Genomic DNA, 21055 nt, shown 5'->3' with positions numbered 1-21055 from the left:
TTTTGTTTCTGGTTCTATCCGTACCCACAAAATCGGTTACAGGTCAGGTACGTCATGATACTCACCCCCCCCCCGACCTGCGCATCAGGGTGTATTAATCCAAACGTTATTTGAACTATTTATGGCGAACTAACAAAACTGAATTTTTGTGCGCACATAGCTGCTCGGTGTTTCACACCCTGTTTGGGTAATATTGAGCAGGACCTCATGTAGTTTCATTGTTGATTTTGGCATACTTGAGGTAAGTAGAAAACTCCATAGGCGATCGGCTGTTCTATTCATAGCGAGATTACTAACTTTACCGGCTGATTCGGAAGTGCAGCGATCACATATCGATCCGACAAGTGCACTTGCATGTGCGTTATAGTCAATCGAAGAGCGTAATCCAAACACAGAGCAAGGTGCGTAGTTCATTCGTAATAGACAACTATGATGGAATAAGGAAGATTCACTATGATGATTGACTTTTAAAACCTAAACTGCATGAGCATTGCTACGTGCATTTGATGAAATCCTAACTCAACAGCTTCTCCTGCCGAGTTAATACCGTAAATAAACGTTTCAGGAATTTAGAGACTTTGAGACCAGGTTAGTCATGTTTCACCTCTATTGTATGGGTGCGAGGAATGGCCTTTGCGGAGTGATGATGTGAGGCTTCTTCAGGTTTTTGACCACCAATGCCTCAGAAGCCCTGCTGGTTTTGGATGGCTGCAGCGTGTTAGTAACGAGGTGACTAGAAAACGAGTATTTTATTGTGCCGCAGATACTTCACTCCGAGAAAGAATCCATCACCACCGACTACGCTGGCTCGGTCATGTGGTACACACACCGAAACACCGACTACGAGTGTTACTCAAAATACCTTCAGAATGGCGCAAACTGCGAGGTGGACAACGCACAACTAAGCAGAAGAGCGTGAAAGAGATCACGAAGAGTTTTGATGTTGTTGGTGTTGTGCGGCTTCCAGGATGGGGTCCCAGTGACCACACCTGTGCTTGGCTGGGGACGTTGCAAGAAAGGGCGGTTAATCGATGTCAGTGGCGTTCGTGCCGTCAGTTCCCAGATTGTCTGATTGAGCGGTTGGAGGTGTAGGCACCTCAGAATGCTTGAGATAGCCAGCACTAGGTCCCCTAACTCACCTTTCCTTTCCGCTTCTTTTCACTCTAGGGCTTTAAATATGATTATATATATATATATAACTAGACGAACCTTATGGTTGTATGTTAGTGAAGCATCAGTGCCAACACTGATGTTGCTGTCCTTGATGATGATGATGATGATGAAGTAGGACACAGTGTTTCTGCTGTGCCTGCGTCCTGATAATTTAAGGCCCAAATGACCTTCGATTTGTATTTGCAGACTGAAGTCTGAACACGTGCACTTGTTTTGAGTGTCATATGAGTCATCTACCCCACAACCTTATTGGAAGAACGAATGTTCATAGGCATGAAGTAAATCGGAATGAATGTATATGAACATGAACAGGCATGTTGTTTGCCATTATTTTATCCGGTAGATGCAGTGTTTCTCCCATCCAAGCATTAAAAAATACTCTGAAGACAACATTTTGTACAGTTCCCCTAAAAGTTAGCACTGGAGGGGTGTAAAAAATGCATGAGCCTCAAAAGGGACCAGGATATTTTGGTAATCCCAGCCCTACTACTCCCCAACGGGAAACGTGAATGGCATGGAAGTTGTGTCCTGCGCTCCTCCACTCTCCTGAACAGTTACCGTGTTTTATGGTTCACGTAGTCTAGCGATAGTGGTGGACTACCAACAACGTTCTGAGCACCGAAAGGGAACGCGTGTCAGCTGGCGGTTCCAGTAGACTGGAACAAGGATAACTTCAAATGTAACAAAACACAAACAAGGTTTATTTTCTACGGTGACGGAGTGGCTTTTGAGTGTGGTCACTTTAGATGCTGAACTGAACCTACCTTGCTAGTCATTTGCTTGTGACTGAAGTCCACTCTCAGAACAGATTTCTTTTAGCATACCAGTAAGCCACCGCGCATCAACTGGAAACTTCTACTACAGAACAATTAGGCTACAAAGATTCGTCCAACTTCAGCATTAAACCTGCGTGACAAGAGAGCTACTACTTAGAAATCGTTTGTATTAATGTAACTGGTGTCCACACAGACCAATCGGTTGAGGCGTAAGACATTTCGGTGTTCCGAATCACCGGTTATTCCCCATCAATAAAACAGGGCCCTCAAATCTGCAGTGATTTCTCGTGAGGCCGAGCAGATACCACGCAAACAGGCATCTTTTCTAAGGCACATAGGAATAGCAGGCCGCAACACTGGTCTTGCTGCATGAAAACTTGGTAAACCTAGGAAACATTGAGCTATCGCAGTTTGTGGTGTTGCATGCATTAAGAAACACGAGTTTGCAAATCAACTCGTTGCGAAGTCGCTGGTTTCATCCTGGAATAAGGAGAAAATAAAAATGGGATACGCACGATGAGGTAGTTAAACGAACAAGTCTGTCCGCTTTTTGAACGTTTGTACTACGAGGGACGGTGGAGAACATGTTGGAAAAAGGGTAACAGTGCTTAATCTCATAAGTATGCTGCCCCATTTGCGAGCCATTGTTTCATTGAACCCCTTGTATTCAAAGGTGAGCATACATACAACGGTTTGGTTACTAACCCATGTTTACTCCAAACATACTCCTTAAGAAGACCTCACGTTAGTCAGTTTACTTAACGGATAATGTATGTTCCATCACGCATTGTGACAGGAACCGCTGGAGTACACAAAATAATCTGAGATTTCAGTGGAAAATCCACTCGTTTTGTGTATTTGGAAAGATCAATTGGAGCAAACCAGAACGAGTCCTATCAAAACCACGCACGATGGATACCAGGGTCTGTGACAGGATCACGGAGAACAATTGCACTGGCATGAACATGAGTATTGTACGATTAAACTGTCAAGCGCTGGATGAAGCGGAGCTACTACCGGATTTTCAATTGAGATTCCATCCTGCAGGCGAAGCTAATCTATGCTGAAAAGTCTAGAAGGACTGTACAGCTGTTTCATCCTTATTGGGAACAATCAGCAGTGCGCACCTCAGGAAGCTCAAAGAAATCTCGAACAAGTGACCTCCCAGACAGTGGCTTGAACACTTAGCAGTTCGGCCATGAGCCGGTGATCAGTAGTGTGATTAATGCGCACTAAAATAGGATATGACGTCAGTCATTATTCAGTCATCCAAATCACATCACTTGGTCATGCATTGACTGGCTCTTCGAATGGCAGATTCTTAGCAGGTTTCACCCATCTTGTGAAATGATTCTTCCTCTGAGCCACTTATAGACTGATGTGAGGGTGAAGAAATTTGGCAATTTTCATCCATTCTGTGAGCAAAGCCAATTTATGCTGTTGCTGGTTCGAAACCTCCTTGAGTTTCGTGAGATGATTCAAACAAGGATGAAAAGCCGTACAATGCTTCTCGGCTCTTCAACTTAAACCGGTTTTACTTACAGCACGAAATCTCAATTGACAATTTCCATTTTTTTCACAATACCATCATACTACCAGATGGACCCTTTAAAATCAACTGAGCATTCAAAAAACTAACATCGAATGTTAAATTGACCAGTTGAAGCTACACCCGCAGGACTCTGGAAGACAAAATCCATACAGGGAAGCTGATACGGAGGTGAACCAAGAAGAATGATTGAGATGCCACGGCAACTTACTGTCCATCAATTTCATTCGCTCAGTTTGTAGCTCCAAAATAGTTTCTCGAGCTTGCGTTTCACGACTTGCTTGTCGTTCCAACTGAATTTGGAGGTCTTAATAAAGAGTGCATAATTAGGGCCAATAGGTGGAAAGAATTGCAAAACCAAGATGAAAGCGAGAGTAGTATGATCTCTAGAACAGATACCTCTACAACAAGAGCCATGAATTCGAGTACAAGTTAGGTGGGCTCATGGATACCAGTGAGCCTAGTACCGTGAAGTCAGGACTTAAGAAAAACCTACGGACAGAGGGAACTAATATCATATACTAAACACAGCAACCAACTCAGTGAACAACGGAAGTATTTCGTCAATCTAAGACCTACTCTTTTGGAGGGACCTCCATGGGAGAGGGCTACCGCGCAACGTGACCTCCTTTTTAGGAGCGACAAACAGAGAAAAATAAAGCCAGTCCACAGCATTCTGTCCAAGGGTACTTAGTCTGACGCAGGCCACATGGCACCTATCTACCGACTGGCTATATGTGTACTGGCATGAAATGAAGTATCAACTTGAGACAACTATAGTGCACAAAACCGCTTTTCTTTATATGCGAAGCTGTTGCCTGATGCAGCGTAAAGGTACGAGAAGTATTGGTGTGAAAACAGAAGAAGGTAGTCAAAGTCGCAGCCTTCACGATAGCGATGTCATCAATAACCACCTCGCATTCATGGGCCTGACGAAACCTAACAGTATAAACGAGTACAAACTTGTGACAAGTGTGCACTTATCTGGGTCTGTAAAACAGCTGTACATCTGAACCCACATGGCTATGAACAACTGTCTTTAAACATATGGAAACCGCTCAATATGCGCATAACGAGGAGTCATTTCGTGGGTACTCACCGTTAAGAAGTTGATGTCGTTCTTTTTGAAGATCAAGTATGAGAGCTCGAGACTTTGTATCCTGTTCAGCGTGTTTTTCGTACTCCTGACGAAGCTCTGCAGTTAGAAATGAATGAAAATAGATAGCGAATATGGGAGGGACATAAAACTGGACACAAGTTGTTGAGTTGATTAAACAAACTAACCGTAGGAACAAGATGAGCTGACTAGGAGACTGACGAAAAGGATATTAGGTAGAATTTCAGGAATCTCCAGAAGCTTTCCTAAAGACAGCGTCGACAGAGAAGGATTCCCACTCTCCCAAATCTTGCTTAGTTTGAGATTGGTGGGATGCTGAGATAATCGTTCGAGCATTTTCGATATAATCGGTCATCTCGATTCGTTTGGCCGGGGGCAAACTATATCATCAGATGACTGAAAAAGCAAAGCATCCAACTTTAGAACCCTTTTAACAAAATCTCAAGCAACTCGGAAGTAGCACAAGGTGCTAGCAGTCTGCAGGATGCTAGACAGGAGCCACCGAAAATCCAGTGGGTTCGAGTCACGAACATTTCACCTGTAGCTCAATATGAGCATCCAGCAGGATTGGATTGATTAGTCTGGAATGATCGGTCTGAAGGGCAGAGAGCAAAGCTGGAGATGGTTCAGTATAATCGGCGGTGAAGTCAGTCTTCAAAAGTAATGAGGATGATGTTCTAATGCAGAGTTCCACCCCTGACCGTAGTGAGTTCCAATCACCGGAGTCAACGGGGTTATGTCCAAGCTAGCCCTTTGGTAGTTGCCCTCCCTAGATATATCGGCCGTAACCAAGAGCACATAATGAGTTAGCCGCCCAGATCCACGGATGACCCTGGACTCTTTACTGAACCGCCAGAGGATTCTCGTTCCGGTGCGAGGAGGGTTAGCATTTCTGAAATGGCGCGTCAACAAAACGATATACTACGTAGTCACCGTAACTGAGGGTCAAAAGGTGGATATCAAAACCGTAAAGATCACCAAACAACTCATCTCACTAGACCGATTAATCTGAATTTCCGAAGGCTTCGAAAACGAAAACTCGCCAATTTAACTACTTTGCTTTCTGGTCTCTAGAGATGAATGTGTGGTGGATTGCATAGAATCACTCCGTGGTGTGCAGTTACAGTAGGTGAAACGTAGGTGGTGCTAAGGTAGACCAAAAGAACAGCTCATATTGCCGACCGGAAATGAGAAACCCAGATGAAAGGAAAACAAATACTATTGTCCAGTGAAACATCACAATATGGGTGAACGAAAACCGGACGATACTAACGTCGACGTCATACTTTATCCTGGTAGACCACATTAAGTTACAGCTTTTCACTCACATTCAAGTAACTCTTGTTTGAACAGTCCACTCCTGCCATGCTGAAATTATTCTGGTGAATTCACACCAAAGGGGCGAAGCACTGGACTCCAGTTTCGCTGTTATTAGGGCTCTGGAGCAGTGTACATCCTTGTTCGTACCGGAGTTTGAATTCCGGAAATCTGACATGCGAGATGAGCGTGTTACCACTAATCTATCAGCGCAAACTAGACTCGCCTGATTTATCGATGAAAGGAAAACAAATACTATTGTCCAGTGAAACATCACAATATGGGTGAACGAAAACCGGACGATACTAACGTCGACGTCATACTTTATCCTGGTAGACCACATTAAGTTACAGCTTTTCACTCACATTCAAGTAACTCTTGTTTGAACAGTCCACTCCTGCCATGCTGCAATTATTCTGGTGAATTCACACCAAAGGGGCGAAGCAGTGGACTCCAGTTTCGCTGTTATTAGGGCTCTGGAGCAGTGTACATCCTTGTTCGTACCGGAGTTTGAATTCCGGAAATCTGACATGCGAGATGAGCGTGTTACCACTAATCTATCAGCGCAAACTAGACTCGCCTGATTTATCATGTCTGAACGGGAGAATGTGTTCACGCTTTAGTCGTTCGATGTCCGCCTTGGCTAACATCACCAACCTAAGTGTATCTTAATGCCATCAACTTAAGAGGAGCAGTGGAAGCATGATACTGGTTTGGGCTCATCAGCTCTGTTGGAAAACGGACTGCGGTGAACGAAATTGCAAGCAGTCAATTTCGGCAAGTTGTGAAAACGTAAGGCGATAGTGCCTGAGTTTAATGAATTTGCTCAGCTAGATAACTGATATTGAACATTTCCATAGGGACTATTCTGTCCAGGAAAAATAAAATCCGGAGTAGTTGATGTGGTGATTAATGAGCCGTCAGTACCACGGTGCTGAGCTCAGCACCGTGCCTAGCTCAGGTCTGTGAAGGTCTAAGACTGTGTTTCGCCCACGTTTTCAAGCTACTGTGCAAATCTGGAGTGAAATTGATCCGATCGTTATAAAAAAAACCCGATATAAGCGCAAGAGATGAGGGCTAAGCGACATTGTTCACATGTCTCAGAGCGGACAGTTAATGGCCGGAGACCGATGCGTGCATCAATAACTGTCGCACACAACTGCGCTGATAGCTACATAATTTCTGGATCGGTAACCGAAGTAACACTGATATATTTCGCTCGACAGGGTATTACGGCTAATAGTATGCAACAGCAATCACAACCTCTGAATCAGAACCAAGCTTTCATAATCCAACGGCCCAGGAGCAGCAGTTAGTCAAAGCGGCGGTAAGACTGGCAACATCCGCACTGCATCATCGTGGAAAGCATTATATCATTTTTCAACACTGATGTCTCGATGCCGCACAATATCCGCCCTGAGTACACAAGCATCAAAGTACAAGTTTCCGGTCCATGATACTACTCTGAGCACCCACTCACTCACAAATGTCCCACAAACTACGGCAGTCGAACAAACCAGCACGTGTCAAAAGGATTGCTGAGTACAGCTGTGATGCATGCGACAGGTGCAATCGTGTCTTGTCTGGTCGACCCAGGTCCGGCGCGGCCGAAATGATCTAAAGCTGTTCGGGAAAGCACACTATCAACAGTGGTTATCGTCTGTGTGTGCGTACTTAAAACCATCAGGTAAAAGCTCTCATCCTGTCCTTGCCCACCAATCATCGTAAATAATGAACTGTGGTTGAGGGATCTGGATAACGCAAGTTTTTTTCACGCTCCAAAGCAACGAACTGTTTGTTATGCAAATAGTTGAACCCTGTATTCCACCTAATAGTGTCTGACCTTCGAGACTTTTTTGGGACCCGTGATCAGCAATACCAAGGGTTCTGAATAACACGATTAAACGACCTCACAGCTTACCGCAGATGTATGAAAACACAGGAATAAATTGAAATGATGCCACTCTTGAAAAACGCATATTTCGTACACCTCAGCTTATTGGGGCCACTGCAAGCGTGGCCTTTCCTCAAGTAGAAATGACATATCTGGAAAAACTGACGGTTTCCATAGGCTGTCAGCCACAGCTAGTTTTGTGTGGCAGCGTTGTATTTGGTTGTATTTTAACATAGGTGGTAATTTCATCGTATGATTGATGGATATATGATAAAAGAAGGCCAACGGAGCACAGTATCAACGACTTACCCGTCTCGTGTTGCAAGCGCATACGGGCAAGTTCCCCTTCCAAAAGTGATATCTGTTGCTGAATAAATAAATCGGGGAGACACATCAGAGTGCTGAAAGAGTTGAGTTGGTAAGTCCTTATACCTGCTAACTACTTCATTAATCTCAAGAGTTTAGGACTCCAGGGTAGAGCACGCATTGTGACCACCGGTATGTAAAAAACCGGCTGTGCAGTGTCGCGCAGGGTCTCTTTAGCCAACTCAGTCACGTGACATGGCCGACGAAACTTTTGCAGATGTAGTATCTCTTGTTTACCGCGGGAAAAACATCTGAGTTGTGGCCCAAAAGTGTGCGCACATCAGGTGCCTAGAAAATGAACGTAGCGAAAAGTCCCCGTGGATAAACACTATCCAGAAGACAAAATGTGTACACATGCTTGTTTTCCGACGGCGAACAAGCAAATATGAGCAATCCAAGCAAATGGACAGAGAAATTGAAGCACGGCTTACCGATTGTCGAAAGACTGTGTAGAGGAGGGCTAAAAATAGTGTTGAGATCAAATAAGTTAAATGACACAGACCTACCTATTACTAATCCAAATAGACAGATCACGCCCAACAGAAGTTTCCCTAAAAAGGGGAAGAAACATAAACGAAAATGTAGAATGGGGTCACCTTTACTCGTCTTGGTCAGACAACACAAAAGCTCAGTCAGCTCTATGAGAGCGGTAAGTGGGAAAACATCCATACCTATATATATATATATATATATATATATATATATATATCCGTATGGCTTCTGAGGGAGAATGCTGCTATCATAAATGGCAACTTTCGATTTGCCGTGCGGATTACTCCCACCCCTATACTATGGCGAATGAATCCCTTAAGTATGTTTGCACCTTAGCCAATGAGCTGCCTCTAGCTTTCAAGCTTTTAACATTATGGGAAAATGACTCGTCACGGACCATGCAACCTGAAAGATGCACGAAGATTGAGATACTGACACTGTAAGGTTACAAGACACAAGCAGCTAAAGAACCAGAACAAGGTTCGAACCATAGAAACTTCGGCCAGCAGCTCTATGTCTTAATCGCCCAGCCACATCGTGTTCACGACTGGTATGTTTTTTTACTGACTTGCAGTTTTCGATCTACTGGCGAGAACCACAACTGAGCTTCACTTGGAAGGTTCTCTTCTCCACGTATCATGTAACCTCATTAAATAAAGTCAACTGGGAGAAGGTTTCGAGCGGACCATTCAAGTTGACATAAATTGACAGAATACCGAGAGGACGGAGCAGCTGACTACCAACTTTCAGAAGAATACGAATGGTAACAGTGTATAAACTATGAACCCTGCTCGATGATATTACAAACGGAACCGAGATAAGGTTGTATTCTGCACACCTTGGCGAAGCAAGCGATGCCAGAACAGTTTCAGGACTTAGAAAGTGCACCATCCAAACGGTCCAAGTAGGACTTAGAAAGTTTACTCATGTATCCTCCGTATTTTATGAGTGACAATAACAAGGTGAATAAGGGCATACAAAAATACTTTTTCTAGAAATCGCCGTCTGTCTAGAAAGTTCTATCTCTCGACCAAACAAGTTGGTTCCTGGTAGCCTGGGAGGCTTTGAAGATCAGATTTATATTGCAGTTTTGAACAGTGCAGTAGTAAAACATCACGTACTGAAAAGGTAGCCTCCTTGTGGAAAAATATAATCACAGACGAACCGAGAGACGAGTAGTACTTAAACATTGAAACAGTTCAGACATCCGCGAAGCTTGTCCGTAGCAGACACTTATGAGCACATACCATGTGAGCCATGAGTAACAGTGATCACCGGAAGAGCCTGTGATTCATGCGGCTCGCTCAACGAGAGCTGTTTGCCAGGCCGTTTCCGTGTTCGTCGATACGGTAGTTTTGCACGCTCTGTTCTAAGTGGGGCACGCAGAACAAGGGCGTTTTCTGGGTAGTTAGACCTGTTTGGAGACGTACAGATATAGACAACGAACTCAGTGAACGAATACTCGCCCGTTTATGCTGGAGCATAGTGTAACTAGGGATAAAGCTCTACTACAAAATAAACAGCCTTCAGTTGATCAACAAGGGATTCGGGTTCGCTAGATCTGGTCAATGGCAGGCAGGTAACAGTGACACCCATGTCGGAAGTTCGCATGTCCGAACTCTAAGTTCGATCCCTGAAGAACATTAGTAGAGTCAGCGAAAGGTGAAGCATCCTTAAAAATTCGAAGTTCTTGGGGATGGGAAACGAAAAACTGCCTCATGGTGTGCTGAGTAGGAGTGCGTAGAATAATCCAGTTAGTATTGTGCGTGTTGAAATTGCAGATGATGCATAGCTCCGTGGTGCATTCTGATGATATGGCTTTACATTTGGTATTCAAAGTTTAGGTGTACCAAGGCCGTGGCCAAAGTCGCGTGGTTGTGAAAGGGTCAGAGAGGGGGACATAACCTCATGGATTGTTTGGCGGCACCGCTCCGGATGAGTAAGATATAAATTGGCCCAATCGCAACCCAAGGTAAGGCTTCATTCTAAAAACTGGATGAATGAAGGTTCAGAAGTGAGAAGGCAGAACCGGAGATAGGACAAGAGATTAGAGAATCGAAATCCCTAGGGTTGTGTGAGAATGGTTCCTAAAACTGCTGCAAAAAATGTAGTTCCAAATCGATAAACGGGGCGCAAAAGTGGATGTACCTCACTCTGCGAACAGCACAAGCTGGAAGCAAATATTCGGATAGTACTCACTCTGTCTGAGTCCCAATGATGCTCGGTGTCTTAACCCAAGAGCGTTCTGAATGTTCTGACGTATCGGGGGTCGAAACTGTGTCAGTTTTATCAGGTCCAACGGCATGGCTGCACACGCACACATTCCAAACACCATCCGACTCGGTTTCGTTCAGCCGGTCATGCCCAATCGTTTCAATAGAGCTCTCTGAAAGAAATCTCAGGTTAAATAATGGCTTAAAGACATGAAATAGATGTCCAGGCGTATCGAATGCAAGCTGTAACGTTCAACAACCAAACAATCCTATTGTCTTATTGCTTTTTGGCACTTACGACCTTCTCCTTTGTGTTATTCGCTGCCACAAATTACGGCGACCCAAACCATCGTACTTACGTACTGGAATAAAGTGACCCAATAATATGCCTCAATTATAATCAGAGTTGACGGAATTTAGATAACGCAAGATAATGCAAGATTACCGTTGGGTGGAACTTAGAAGGGAGAAGAAGAAAAAAATCCGAACCTCCCAGAAGACCCGATAATGAAACTCGTGTGACAAAAGGAGTTACCATATTGCTCTTGTCTACACGGCCTAAGCTGGGGTATACTTGTTTTTTTTTTGCGTTGTGATATACCGTCCGGCTGTTACACCCTTCCGGTGCCTAACTGCCATGCCACCCGGAGGAAGCACGAGGGCTGGGGTACTGCCAGGTTGCCCAAGCCTAGACAGGAGAGGTCGAGAGGTAGAGGTCGGGTTCGAACCACGGACCTTCTGGTCAGTAAATTCGCTCTCCAACCACTGCAGTTGGTGAACGGAACTGAATCTGTGGTAGGTAATAACACCAGTTCTTTGCTTATAGCTACATCAGTGTATTTAATTAGGCCTACAAAGGCCGCAAATGTCTACGTGTCCAACTCGGCCATCTGCATCTCGACTTCTCCTGCCAAGGATTGGGTAACCCGACAGTATCCGAGAACTTGTGCTCCCTTCGGGTGGCATGGCAGCTAGGCACCGAAACGGTGTTAAAGCTAAACGATGAAATATCGATGAAGTATGGCATCAAAACACCAGAAAATGGAGAGGATGACCAAGGAGAAAAATGTGTCAAAGTAAATGGGGACTCCTCGGTTCCATTTTGCACTGCCAACCCAATAGGCTCGGAGGTCCTACCTGTAATCAAAGAAATAGTCTAAAACGAACGAGTATCGAGTATCAGGAAAAATGTAACATACTTCTTCCTCTACGACTTCAAACGAACTGTTGTGGTCACATAGGCTCGGAAGTCCTACCTGTAATTAAAGAAATAGTCTAAAACGAACGAGTGTCGAGTATTAGGAAAAATGTAACATACTTCTTCTTCTACGACTTCAAACGAACTGTTGTGGTCAGAGTCAGACATCCGCGTGTAAGTATTGTTAGGCAGAGGAATGAATATCACGAAAAAACGAAAGAGCGAATGAACTGTAAGAAAGGAGAGGAAAGACCCATTACTTCGCGAGATCCCGAAGATGCGATCGGTTTCGACACGGAAAAATTTGAAAATATGGTGATGACCGACAATAAACGACGCAAGCAATCAACTAGATCGACAGATTTGTGCCGTCGAACAATCTGACAAGCGCATCGAAACCGCTTGTCTTTTTCCAAGAGAGTCAACACATTTGTGCGGTTCCGGCAGTTGTCATAATCATGAAGCAGAGACCGTGCTTTCACAGGCCAACCAGTTAGCACCAGTAACCGATCTTGTCATCCTTATCATCATCAACAGTATTGCATCAGTGTTCAACATTGATGCTTTGCCGCCGTAAATATGAAATCCATCCAAGGAGCACTATGAGGTGGCTGTCTCCGATCTACCTCAACATGAAATCAGCGAGTACCTCCGGGAGCTATCGAACAGCGGCTTCATCGTCTCATCATCATCATCGACAGCATGACATCAGTGTTCAACACTTCACTGCCGTACAGTCGTGAATGTCATGGTTGTACGAGGGCTGGGATACTGCCAGGGCACCCACACACAGACAGGAGGACGATTAGGGTCCTCAACCAAAGCCTTTGGCTCAAAAGCCTAACCGCAAGGCAGCGGTGGTTGGCGGGAAATGCAAATGCATTACCTTTTCTACGGAACAGGTCGCCACATGTTCCAACCCCCAATCTGGAGGGCCAGGAGACTGTGTTCGTTGGACCTCTAACCATTGACCAACCTGGCATGAGAGACTCTGAGCGTCACGGGGACAATCCCCAGTATAGCTCAATGGATCGCTGAGGTGCGCAAACCGTCACACCACGATAAAGTCCAGTCTCTTCGTGCGGTTCATCGTCTAATCCCGGTTCGCCTTTTTACTGTCTGCTTTTCATCTTTTTTTACTCAGATAACTAGGGGATGGGACCCTGTTCAAATAGGGCGGTGGTCATTTTCGAAACTGTAGTTCGGGAAACGGCACTTTGGAATGTTCTGGCTCCTTGTGTAGAAATAGGGTTGAGAATGTGTGGTTGTGTTCGAACTGCATGAGTTCCGATGCGTCAGCCGCAATGCGGCAATTGGTTGAACCTTTGTGTTATCTGTCGTCACCTGAGCCATTTACCCTTCCAAACCCAGCTTGTTTGTATCCGGTGTTTTATGAATAGCTTTAACCTTATAGTGAACAGTCTTCACATTTCGACCCCATTAGTGCACCGAAGGACACGTATCCACGAAATTAGGTTTTGCGTACACATCGGCTGTGGGGTTATCGACCACCAGAACATGAACGGAATTAGGTATGCGTCTTTTAACTACTACATTCGCTTCTTATCCGGGTATCCAACTACCTGAGCACGAGATAGCTCAGTGGTTAACGCGCGAACTTACTACCCGAAAGGTCCGTGGTTCGAACTCAACTCCGCTCCTGTCTAGACCTGGGCGGCCTGGCAGTGTCTCATTACCTCTTATGATAAACAGCTTTGAGGAAGTTGTACTACAAACAAGTGGATCGTCCCGTGATATGGAATTCAACTGAACCAGAATATAAAAAGAGCTAACTGTCTAATAGGATGTCAGTGAGAGGCTTCAGTTAGTAAAGTGGATTTGTTCGTTTGGAGGCAATGCTCCTAACATCTCCCCTCTGAAGTACTCGATCGTAGGACTCCTGCTGAGGGTTGGGTTGCATTGGTATGATGGCCTTCGTATTCGATCGGTTCATCTTCTGGGTGCGTAACTTTTGCAAATTACTGGTTCATCCATCGGCTCAGAGATTGTGGCTTTTGACCTAGTTCAAATGTGTCGGGAAGAATCTCCAGTGAAAGAATAGGATCGAATGTAGCTGCCGCTGGAAGGGCGTAGGTGATTGGCATGACGGACCAAGATAGAGGAGCCTACGTTTACCTCATACACGGCCTCTCCAGCACGACGCACAATTACACATTGTGTCCACTCTTCCACATTACCACGATACTCTTTTGCTAGCAAAGGTTGGCCGGGTGTAAATATGTTACTTACATCAACGTGATGTCTGATGAACTGAACTCCCATATTTGTGTTTCTATCGGTTGGCGAATGTGGTGCTGGACGGATGACGTCAACAATTAAGCGGATCTTTTGGTTCATTAGTACCTCCGCCGGGGACTTACCACGTGGAACATTAACATCTGGTGTCGCCCTGTAACTTAGCAGAAATGCCCCGATGGTTTCCGGCGTGGTCCCCTCACCTTTGAGTTTTAAGAGTGCATGTTTGAAAGTGTCCACAAATCTTTCCACTAGGTTATTTGATTGAGGGTAGAACGGTGGTGATCGCACATGTTGTGTGCTATCTTCTTGACAGAAAGCTAAAAATTCAGCGGACGTGAATGTACTGTCGTTGTCAGAAACAATGATATTTGGAACTCCAAAGTGGCTGAAAACATGTTGCAGTTTCGAAATGGCAGCATAAGTAGTAATACGGCTCATGTTAAACACTTCTGGCCATTTGCTATAAGCGGCTACTACGATGAGATATTGTTGGCCGTTGATTGATCCCGAAAAATCAACATGAAGTTGTGAACATGGAGTTTCTGGGACAGGCCATGAATATAATTATGTTTTCCGAGGGGATTTTGCATATAGTTGGCATTTTAAGCACTTGCGTACAAGTTCTTCTAACTGCATATCCATGCTTGGCCACCAGACATAACGACGCGTTAGCGCTTTCATGAGGTTAATACCGTGATGTTCAAAATGACATTGTTTAAAGACATCACTCTGTAATTCCGGGCACACAATTACCCGTTCTGCAAGGAATATGCAATCATCAACCTCGGAGAGTGAGGATCGACGTTGACAGAACGGTTAAATTGGTTTATCGTAACATACTGGAAACCCGTGTGCGCTGTGGAAATGGAGTACCCTTTAAAGTAACAAATCACGAGCAGTGGCGTCGCGAACCATGGCAGAACTGGAAGTTCACGGATTGTAGAAGAAAGTATTGCATTAACTTCTAGTTCCGCCGTTATTGCGGCAACAACAGCATCCTCAGGTTATTGACGATGAGGATCCACGAGTCTTGATAATGCATCACCTTGGCCAATAGCGTCAGTAGACTGTTATTGGATGGAGAAGTCGTAGCCCAAAGTTGCAAATTATTTGCTGTGTAAACAGGGATGCCGTTTTTCGATCCGAAAACTGTCGAGAAGCGGCTTATGATGATGAGCGTAAAATGACGTCTACAAAGCACCTTTATGAGATTTCTTAACGGCGAAGATTATCGCTAAGGCTTCTTTTGGCCATCATTGCGCTCGGTAATTGTTGGAGATTTAGCTGCATGAGCAATTGCTTTTTCATTTCCGACAGCGAAAAAGTGGGAGATGACAGTTCTAATACCACAGTTGGATGCGTCTGAAAAGTGATGTCCAGGACTGGATTGTAATGTGTGAATAGCAGATGAGAGCTGCCAAGTGATTTACTTTGTCAAAAGCGGGCTGGCACTCATGTGACCAGGTCCAAGAAACATCCTTTTTTAATGATGATTAGGTGATTCACGGACAAGATGTACGTCTGTTAAAAATGAACTGTACTGGCTTACCAAACCGAGGAAGGAGCACAAGGTTGCTAAATCCGTCGGTGCTGGCATTTGTTGCATGGCAGAAATATTTTATGGATCCGAATGGCGAACATTTTCGTCAAAAATGAATCTAATATATTTGATAGATGTGAGAAAAATGCACATTCTCTGCACGTGGACGAAAACCATATTGATACAATTGTTCCATTGTACGATGCAAATGATGCAAAAGTGAGAACGATGTCATCCAAATAAGCACAACTCGTGATAAACCGTTTAGCATGGCATCCACTGTTTGTTGAAATAATGTTGGTGCAGGTTTTACCCAAATGACAGACGGTTATATTGAAACGAAGTAAGATGTGTATCAATTGTCGAACATTCATCGGGGACCTATTTGAAGCATCAGCGAGATCCAGCTTTGCGAAACATCTCCCATTATTGAACTTGGGGAACAGATCTAGTAACGGTAATAGTTATTGGTGAGAGTCTAACACAGCGTATATAAGGATCAGTACATATGCGCACCATGCCATCTGTTTTTTTGGTGACAACAATAGGAACTGCCCAGGATGAATATAATACTGGCTGGATAATTTCGGATTGCTGAAAACAAACAAGTTCACCCTCCACGGTTGCGATAACGGCAAGTAGTATCGGACGCCTGATCTAGGAATCGAGTTGGAGTTTGAGGCTTGTCTTGGCTTTGTAACAGCATTCAAGGCCACCTTGGAAGACACCGTCGAATTTTGTTTTGAGTGTGCTAGTAGCGAGAAGGATGGAAATTTCAGGGCACTGCACATAGATCATAAACGTATATTGATAAGATCAAGTTTCTCAATCCAGTCAAGTCCAAGAATCTTCAAATTAGGACAGTCAGCGAGATAACAAAATCCTGAGAAATGCAAGTTGTTGAACAGCACATTACAGGCTAACTTGCCATTCAGTATTCGGGTACTGCCAGATGCATATTTGGCCCGATAGCTCATGAACGACACAAAAGATTTTCCTATCAACTCCCAACTGGAACATAATATCTGAAGCTGTGTCGTGCTGCAGATTAATTTGAATTTTGTTGAAAACTGTAACGTATTTCCTTCGGGGCTAAATTCAACTTGGAATGGTGTAAACACAGATCTGGACTGTCGCAACTTTTTGACTGTGTTGCTGGTTGAACTGTTGACGCTCATTGGGATTTTGGGTACTGTGGCTTTTTGGGTGACAGAAGCCCTCTTTTTGGCCCCACCGATGACCTGTCTGGTACTGGTACTTCTTGAATGGACAGAAGCGTGCATAATGCCACTCACCACAGGACCAACGCGATGCTAGCGGATTTTTTCATGCATAACAGTGGGTTGTTTCAATGCCATAACAGGACTGGGGTTATTGGTCGTGACGTCGGCTGTACCACTGCAGCATCATGTTTAAGAGTACGCAAACGTCGGCATTCGGTGGTGAGTACTTTCACGCCAATGTCCTTCTCTGTTCAAGTTTGGAAAGCAATCGAGTGTGAGTATTTGATTCCTGGGGGTGGAATTCCAGCTAGGCACCTAAATAGTGTCAGAACCGAACGACTACTGCTGTTAGTAGTATCCATTTACCCGAGATACGTATTCGGTAGTAAAAGTCCATAAAAAGCGAGTCGTATCTGGTGAATCACCAAATCCCCTTTAAGTAATAGCCAAATACTAAGCGATCACATCCTTCAGCAATCCTTGAGATAAAAGACAGTGAGAGTCATGAGGTTAGGGTGGACCAAGCTGACAACAGTTGGATGCCCACTCGGCCCGTAGTGAATTCGGCAATCACGGAGGGATCAGTTCGATTCTAATTGTAACGAGAACCACGGCTTCATTTATCCTTTGTTGCCTTATGGTGGTCTGTGAAACATTGACCCGACGGCAGTAATCGGTATTATTGCCTGGTAGAGGTTGCATTGCTTTCTGCTCCAAACGAAAAAGATTCCCGGGAGATACGCCATAGCATGATGAGGTTAAATGAAAGCGGCCAGTGCTATCAAATATCCGCGCTTTGCCTGTTGGGGTCCTCGTGACTCTACTTGCACGTAGTTGGAAACCCTGAAAGATGTGGCACGAAACAGGTACCAGTGGTACATGTGCTGCCATTTCCTAATCGGACTGTCTGTCAATGGGCGGGGGGGGCTTATGTCAGGTGATGCTCGCAAGGGACGTAGGGTCAATTACTAGTGGACTGTTAACTCCTTTTGTATTCTGGCTCAGTTGGATCCCATACCAAGGAACGATCCGCTTGTTTACAGAATAACTTCCTCGAAGTTGTTTGTCTTCTCCATTTCCGGTGACCTAACGTGTCTGAATGATATAACATCAAAGAGGACATAACAGTCACTAATTGTTGTTATGGCCTTTCTGGAGGCAATAAGATCTGCTGATTTCGAAGATATCAAGTGTTCATTAAGTCGAGTCAGATGAATCGGACAAACAGTTTTGAAAGCTGACATCATTGCTTCTTTAACTCACCTCAATTCATACTCCAAGCAGTCGTCGTCTACATGACTGCGTTTGTCATAGCTTTCTAGCCAGATCAACTCGATACTCTTCAGCTATTGAAACTGGTCGAAGCTGACGAACGAAGCTGCTCTCTTTCGGCACGCTTAGTGATGGCGGAAAGCGAAGTGCTAAGCGGGCCCGCACGATGGTGTGATCAGAGACAAGTTGCGTACCCCAGAAGGAACGACAATCCCTAACAGAAGCTCCCATCGGTAACTGGTAGCCACATGGTCCAATTGAGTCTACGATTATTTTGTAGTAGGCGGCGGTGTGTGTTTGTGTTGGAAGTTCGTACTGGCTAGGATGATCTGTACATAACTGAAGGAGCCGCTCTCCGTTATCCGTACGCTCAACATCGACTCCAAATAGACCACCTAACTGTGCCTTTTCCAGACTTAGTCATCCAAATTGGGCATTCATATCACCGACCAGGATTATTATATCCGTATTTGTTGCCGACCGAAGTAGTCGTGACAGATCTTGATCCTTCTCAGATTCAGAACTGCTATCTGTTGGGGCGTATGCTGATAAGACAAATAAATCGCTTACCGCATCCACCTTAATCTTAATTAAGCCAGACAAACGCACAGCGCAAAGGCGACTGTGTACTGGGATTCAGTACAATAAGGCGCTTTCGGCCTTGGGGCCGAGTGCAAATCCCACACCGTTGCATTAGGATCACCGGATGCCCGAAGAGTGAAATGTGGAACATCTGGGTTCGTAAATAATATAATAATAATAATAGTAACTGTTCAGCCTTCTGGTGCCTAGCTGCCATGCCACCCGGAGGAAGCACGAGGGCTGGGATACTGCCAGGTCACCCAGGCCTAGACAGGGGAAGTCGAATGGCAGAGGTCGGGTTCGAACCACGGACCTTCCGGTCAGTAAATTCGCGCTCTAAACACTTGGGCCATCTCGCCCCGGGTTCGTAGCATAGTGTAGGTTCTCCAGATATCTCGAAATCATTTCACATAGACTGACGAATCCGAAGTGAGGACAGCAGGAGTCCTAGAACAAGGGCTGGCAATAATTGAGTGCCTCTAGAATATTGCATTCAGCACAGCGTAACTATTCCACGACAGAGAATGGGTCGCCAGCTGCCCTTTGGGCTGTACAAAATTTTTCGGCCATACATACGGGACAAAATTTTTTTATGTGGAAGGATCACAGCCCCTTTAAAGTATTTGTAATCCGCAAAGGAATCTCATGGATAATTATCCAGTTGCCACAAAAATTGACTTTCCATTTTCGTTCGATTGAAGTGAACAACATCGAACAAGTCGGATTGATGGTTACTTCGGTTCTTTTGGCATGGTGACTGGTAGTAGCTCTGTTGCTCTTCATTCGGGTAGCACTTGGCACACCTCGGTGGACCCATCTCTTACGTTGCAGAGTGGAAACTTTAAAAGCTTTGGTGAACCTGTGATCCGAGACGAAACAGTATAAACAAGTGCCATGTTATTTGGGTGGTGAAAATTGCTTCACCTGGCACGTCTAGTTTGGCCCTAAAGTACTCTCAACCAGAAGAACCGGAGTCCAAAGTGAGTCCCTCCCACAGTATTAATTAATCGAAACCTGAAGACCCATCCAGCAGTGGACCACACTAAGATCTTGAACATCACTGTAGTACGCACGCTGTGGCAACAACGTTTGGATAATGCGGTATGCATGCTATGGAAGCACCATGGGAAAGTGATTCTCGGAAGGTAGAGGCTCACAACAATGTCTGTGGATGGAAAACAGAAAACTTATGATCCGAATCCCAGTAAGCAGGGTTATATATCATGAATACCTAAGTACGAATAAATCAGTTGGTAGCCACTACACTGCGCTGGCCTCTCTTTGAAGAACACTGACCATGATGTACCATGGCCTACGTAAACCGTTCGGTGCTAGTGGTGTGATCCGTAACCTGGCAGCAAGCAAAGTCTAAAAACAAAGTGTTACGGCTGTATGAGCGTCTGACCACCACCTAGTATGGCTCGTTGTTGGTCACCTGCACAATTAGAACCGACATAAAACCGTTTTTGGTGGTTAAAAACAACAGCAAATCGGGTTCGTATGTTAAATAACCGACTATAATCGGCTATTATAATAAACGTCAAATAACCAAAGCACCGTGAGCAAGGTTGTACATCACCAATGCTTAGACACAAATCAACCAAAATGGCAGTCACGATATACTACAATAGTGCTTCTTCGAAGATTGAATCTCAGGGACTGATCAATTCGTGTGATTCGATTCCCATAATCGAAGCTTTCGCCCATGCCTCCCAGGTTCATTGACAATTTCTGTGAGTAAAGAACAGGGAGACACCCGAGCTGAAGTTCTGTATCCAACTAAAACTGCAGGCACCACCAACAGCTCCCAAGCTCTGGGTATAGGCCAAACCTGAACACATGATTGGTCCAAATAGGCTCAGCCGCTCAAACAAGGTCTCCGCCAACGCCATTGCACGGATTCAGAGATTCACCGATTGATACACAGGATCGAGGCTTTGCCCAAGTTTCCCGGGTCGGTTTTGTTCTTGTCGGTCAGTGGATGTCGTTCACCTGAAAGGCACACGTGAAAAAAGGGTGTAGCACTGCTCTTTATGTTCTCAGCGCGGGGCAGTATGCTCGCCAGCGCGAGGATTCGCATAAAT

The 21055-nt window shown here is 44.8% G+C and overlaps 1 protein-coding gene across 1 annotated transcript in view; it reads right to left on the bottom strand.

Annotated features, from left to right (window-relative positions):
* T265_02539 (hypothetical protein) overlaps positions 1–12354 on the bottom strand; it is a gene marked incomplete at both ends in the record, with an annotated part of 16672 nt that extends 4318 nt beyond the window's left edge. Inside the window, 8 exons of the mRNA XM_009166802.1 lie at positions 3710–3805; positions 4598–4693; positions 8136–8258; positions 8624–8743; positions 9932–10098; positions 10884–11070; positions 12154–12172; positions 12216–12354. Of these exons, the coding sequence (XP_009165066.1) occupies positions 3710–3805; positions 4598–4693; positions 8136–8258; positions 8624–8743; positions 9932–10098; positions 10884–11070; positions 12154–12172; positions 12216–12263 (856 nt within the window). The remainder of the gene's footprint in view (positions 1–3709; positions 3806–4597; positions 4694–8135; positions 8259–8623; positions 8744–9931; positions 10099–10883; positions 11071–12153; positions 12173–12215) is intronic.
* Positions 12355–21055: the final 8701 nt, after the last annotated feature.

This window comes from Opisthorchis viverrini (genome assembly GCF_000715545.1).
Source record: "Opisthorchis viverrini unplaced genomic scaffold opera_v5_32, whole genome shotgun sequence".
In the NCBI taxonomy this organism is placed as follows: Eukaryota; Metazoa; Platyhelminthes; class Trematoda; order Opisthorchiida; family Opisthorchiidae; genus Opisthorchis; species Opisthorchis viverrini.
The sequence above is the reverse complement of the archived record's forward strand: the minus strand, read 5'-3'. Positions and strand labels throughout refer to the sequence as shown.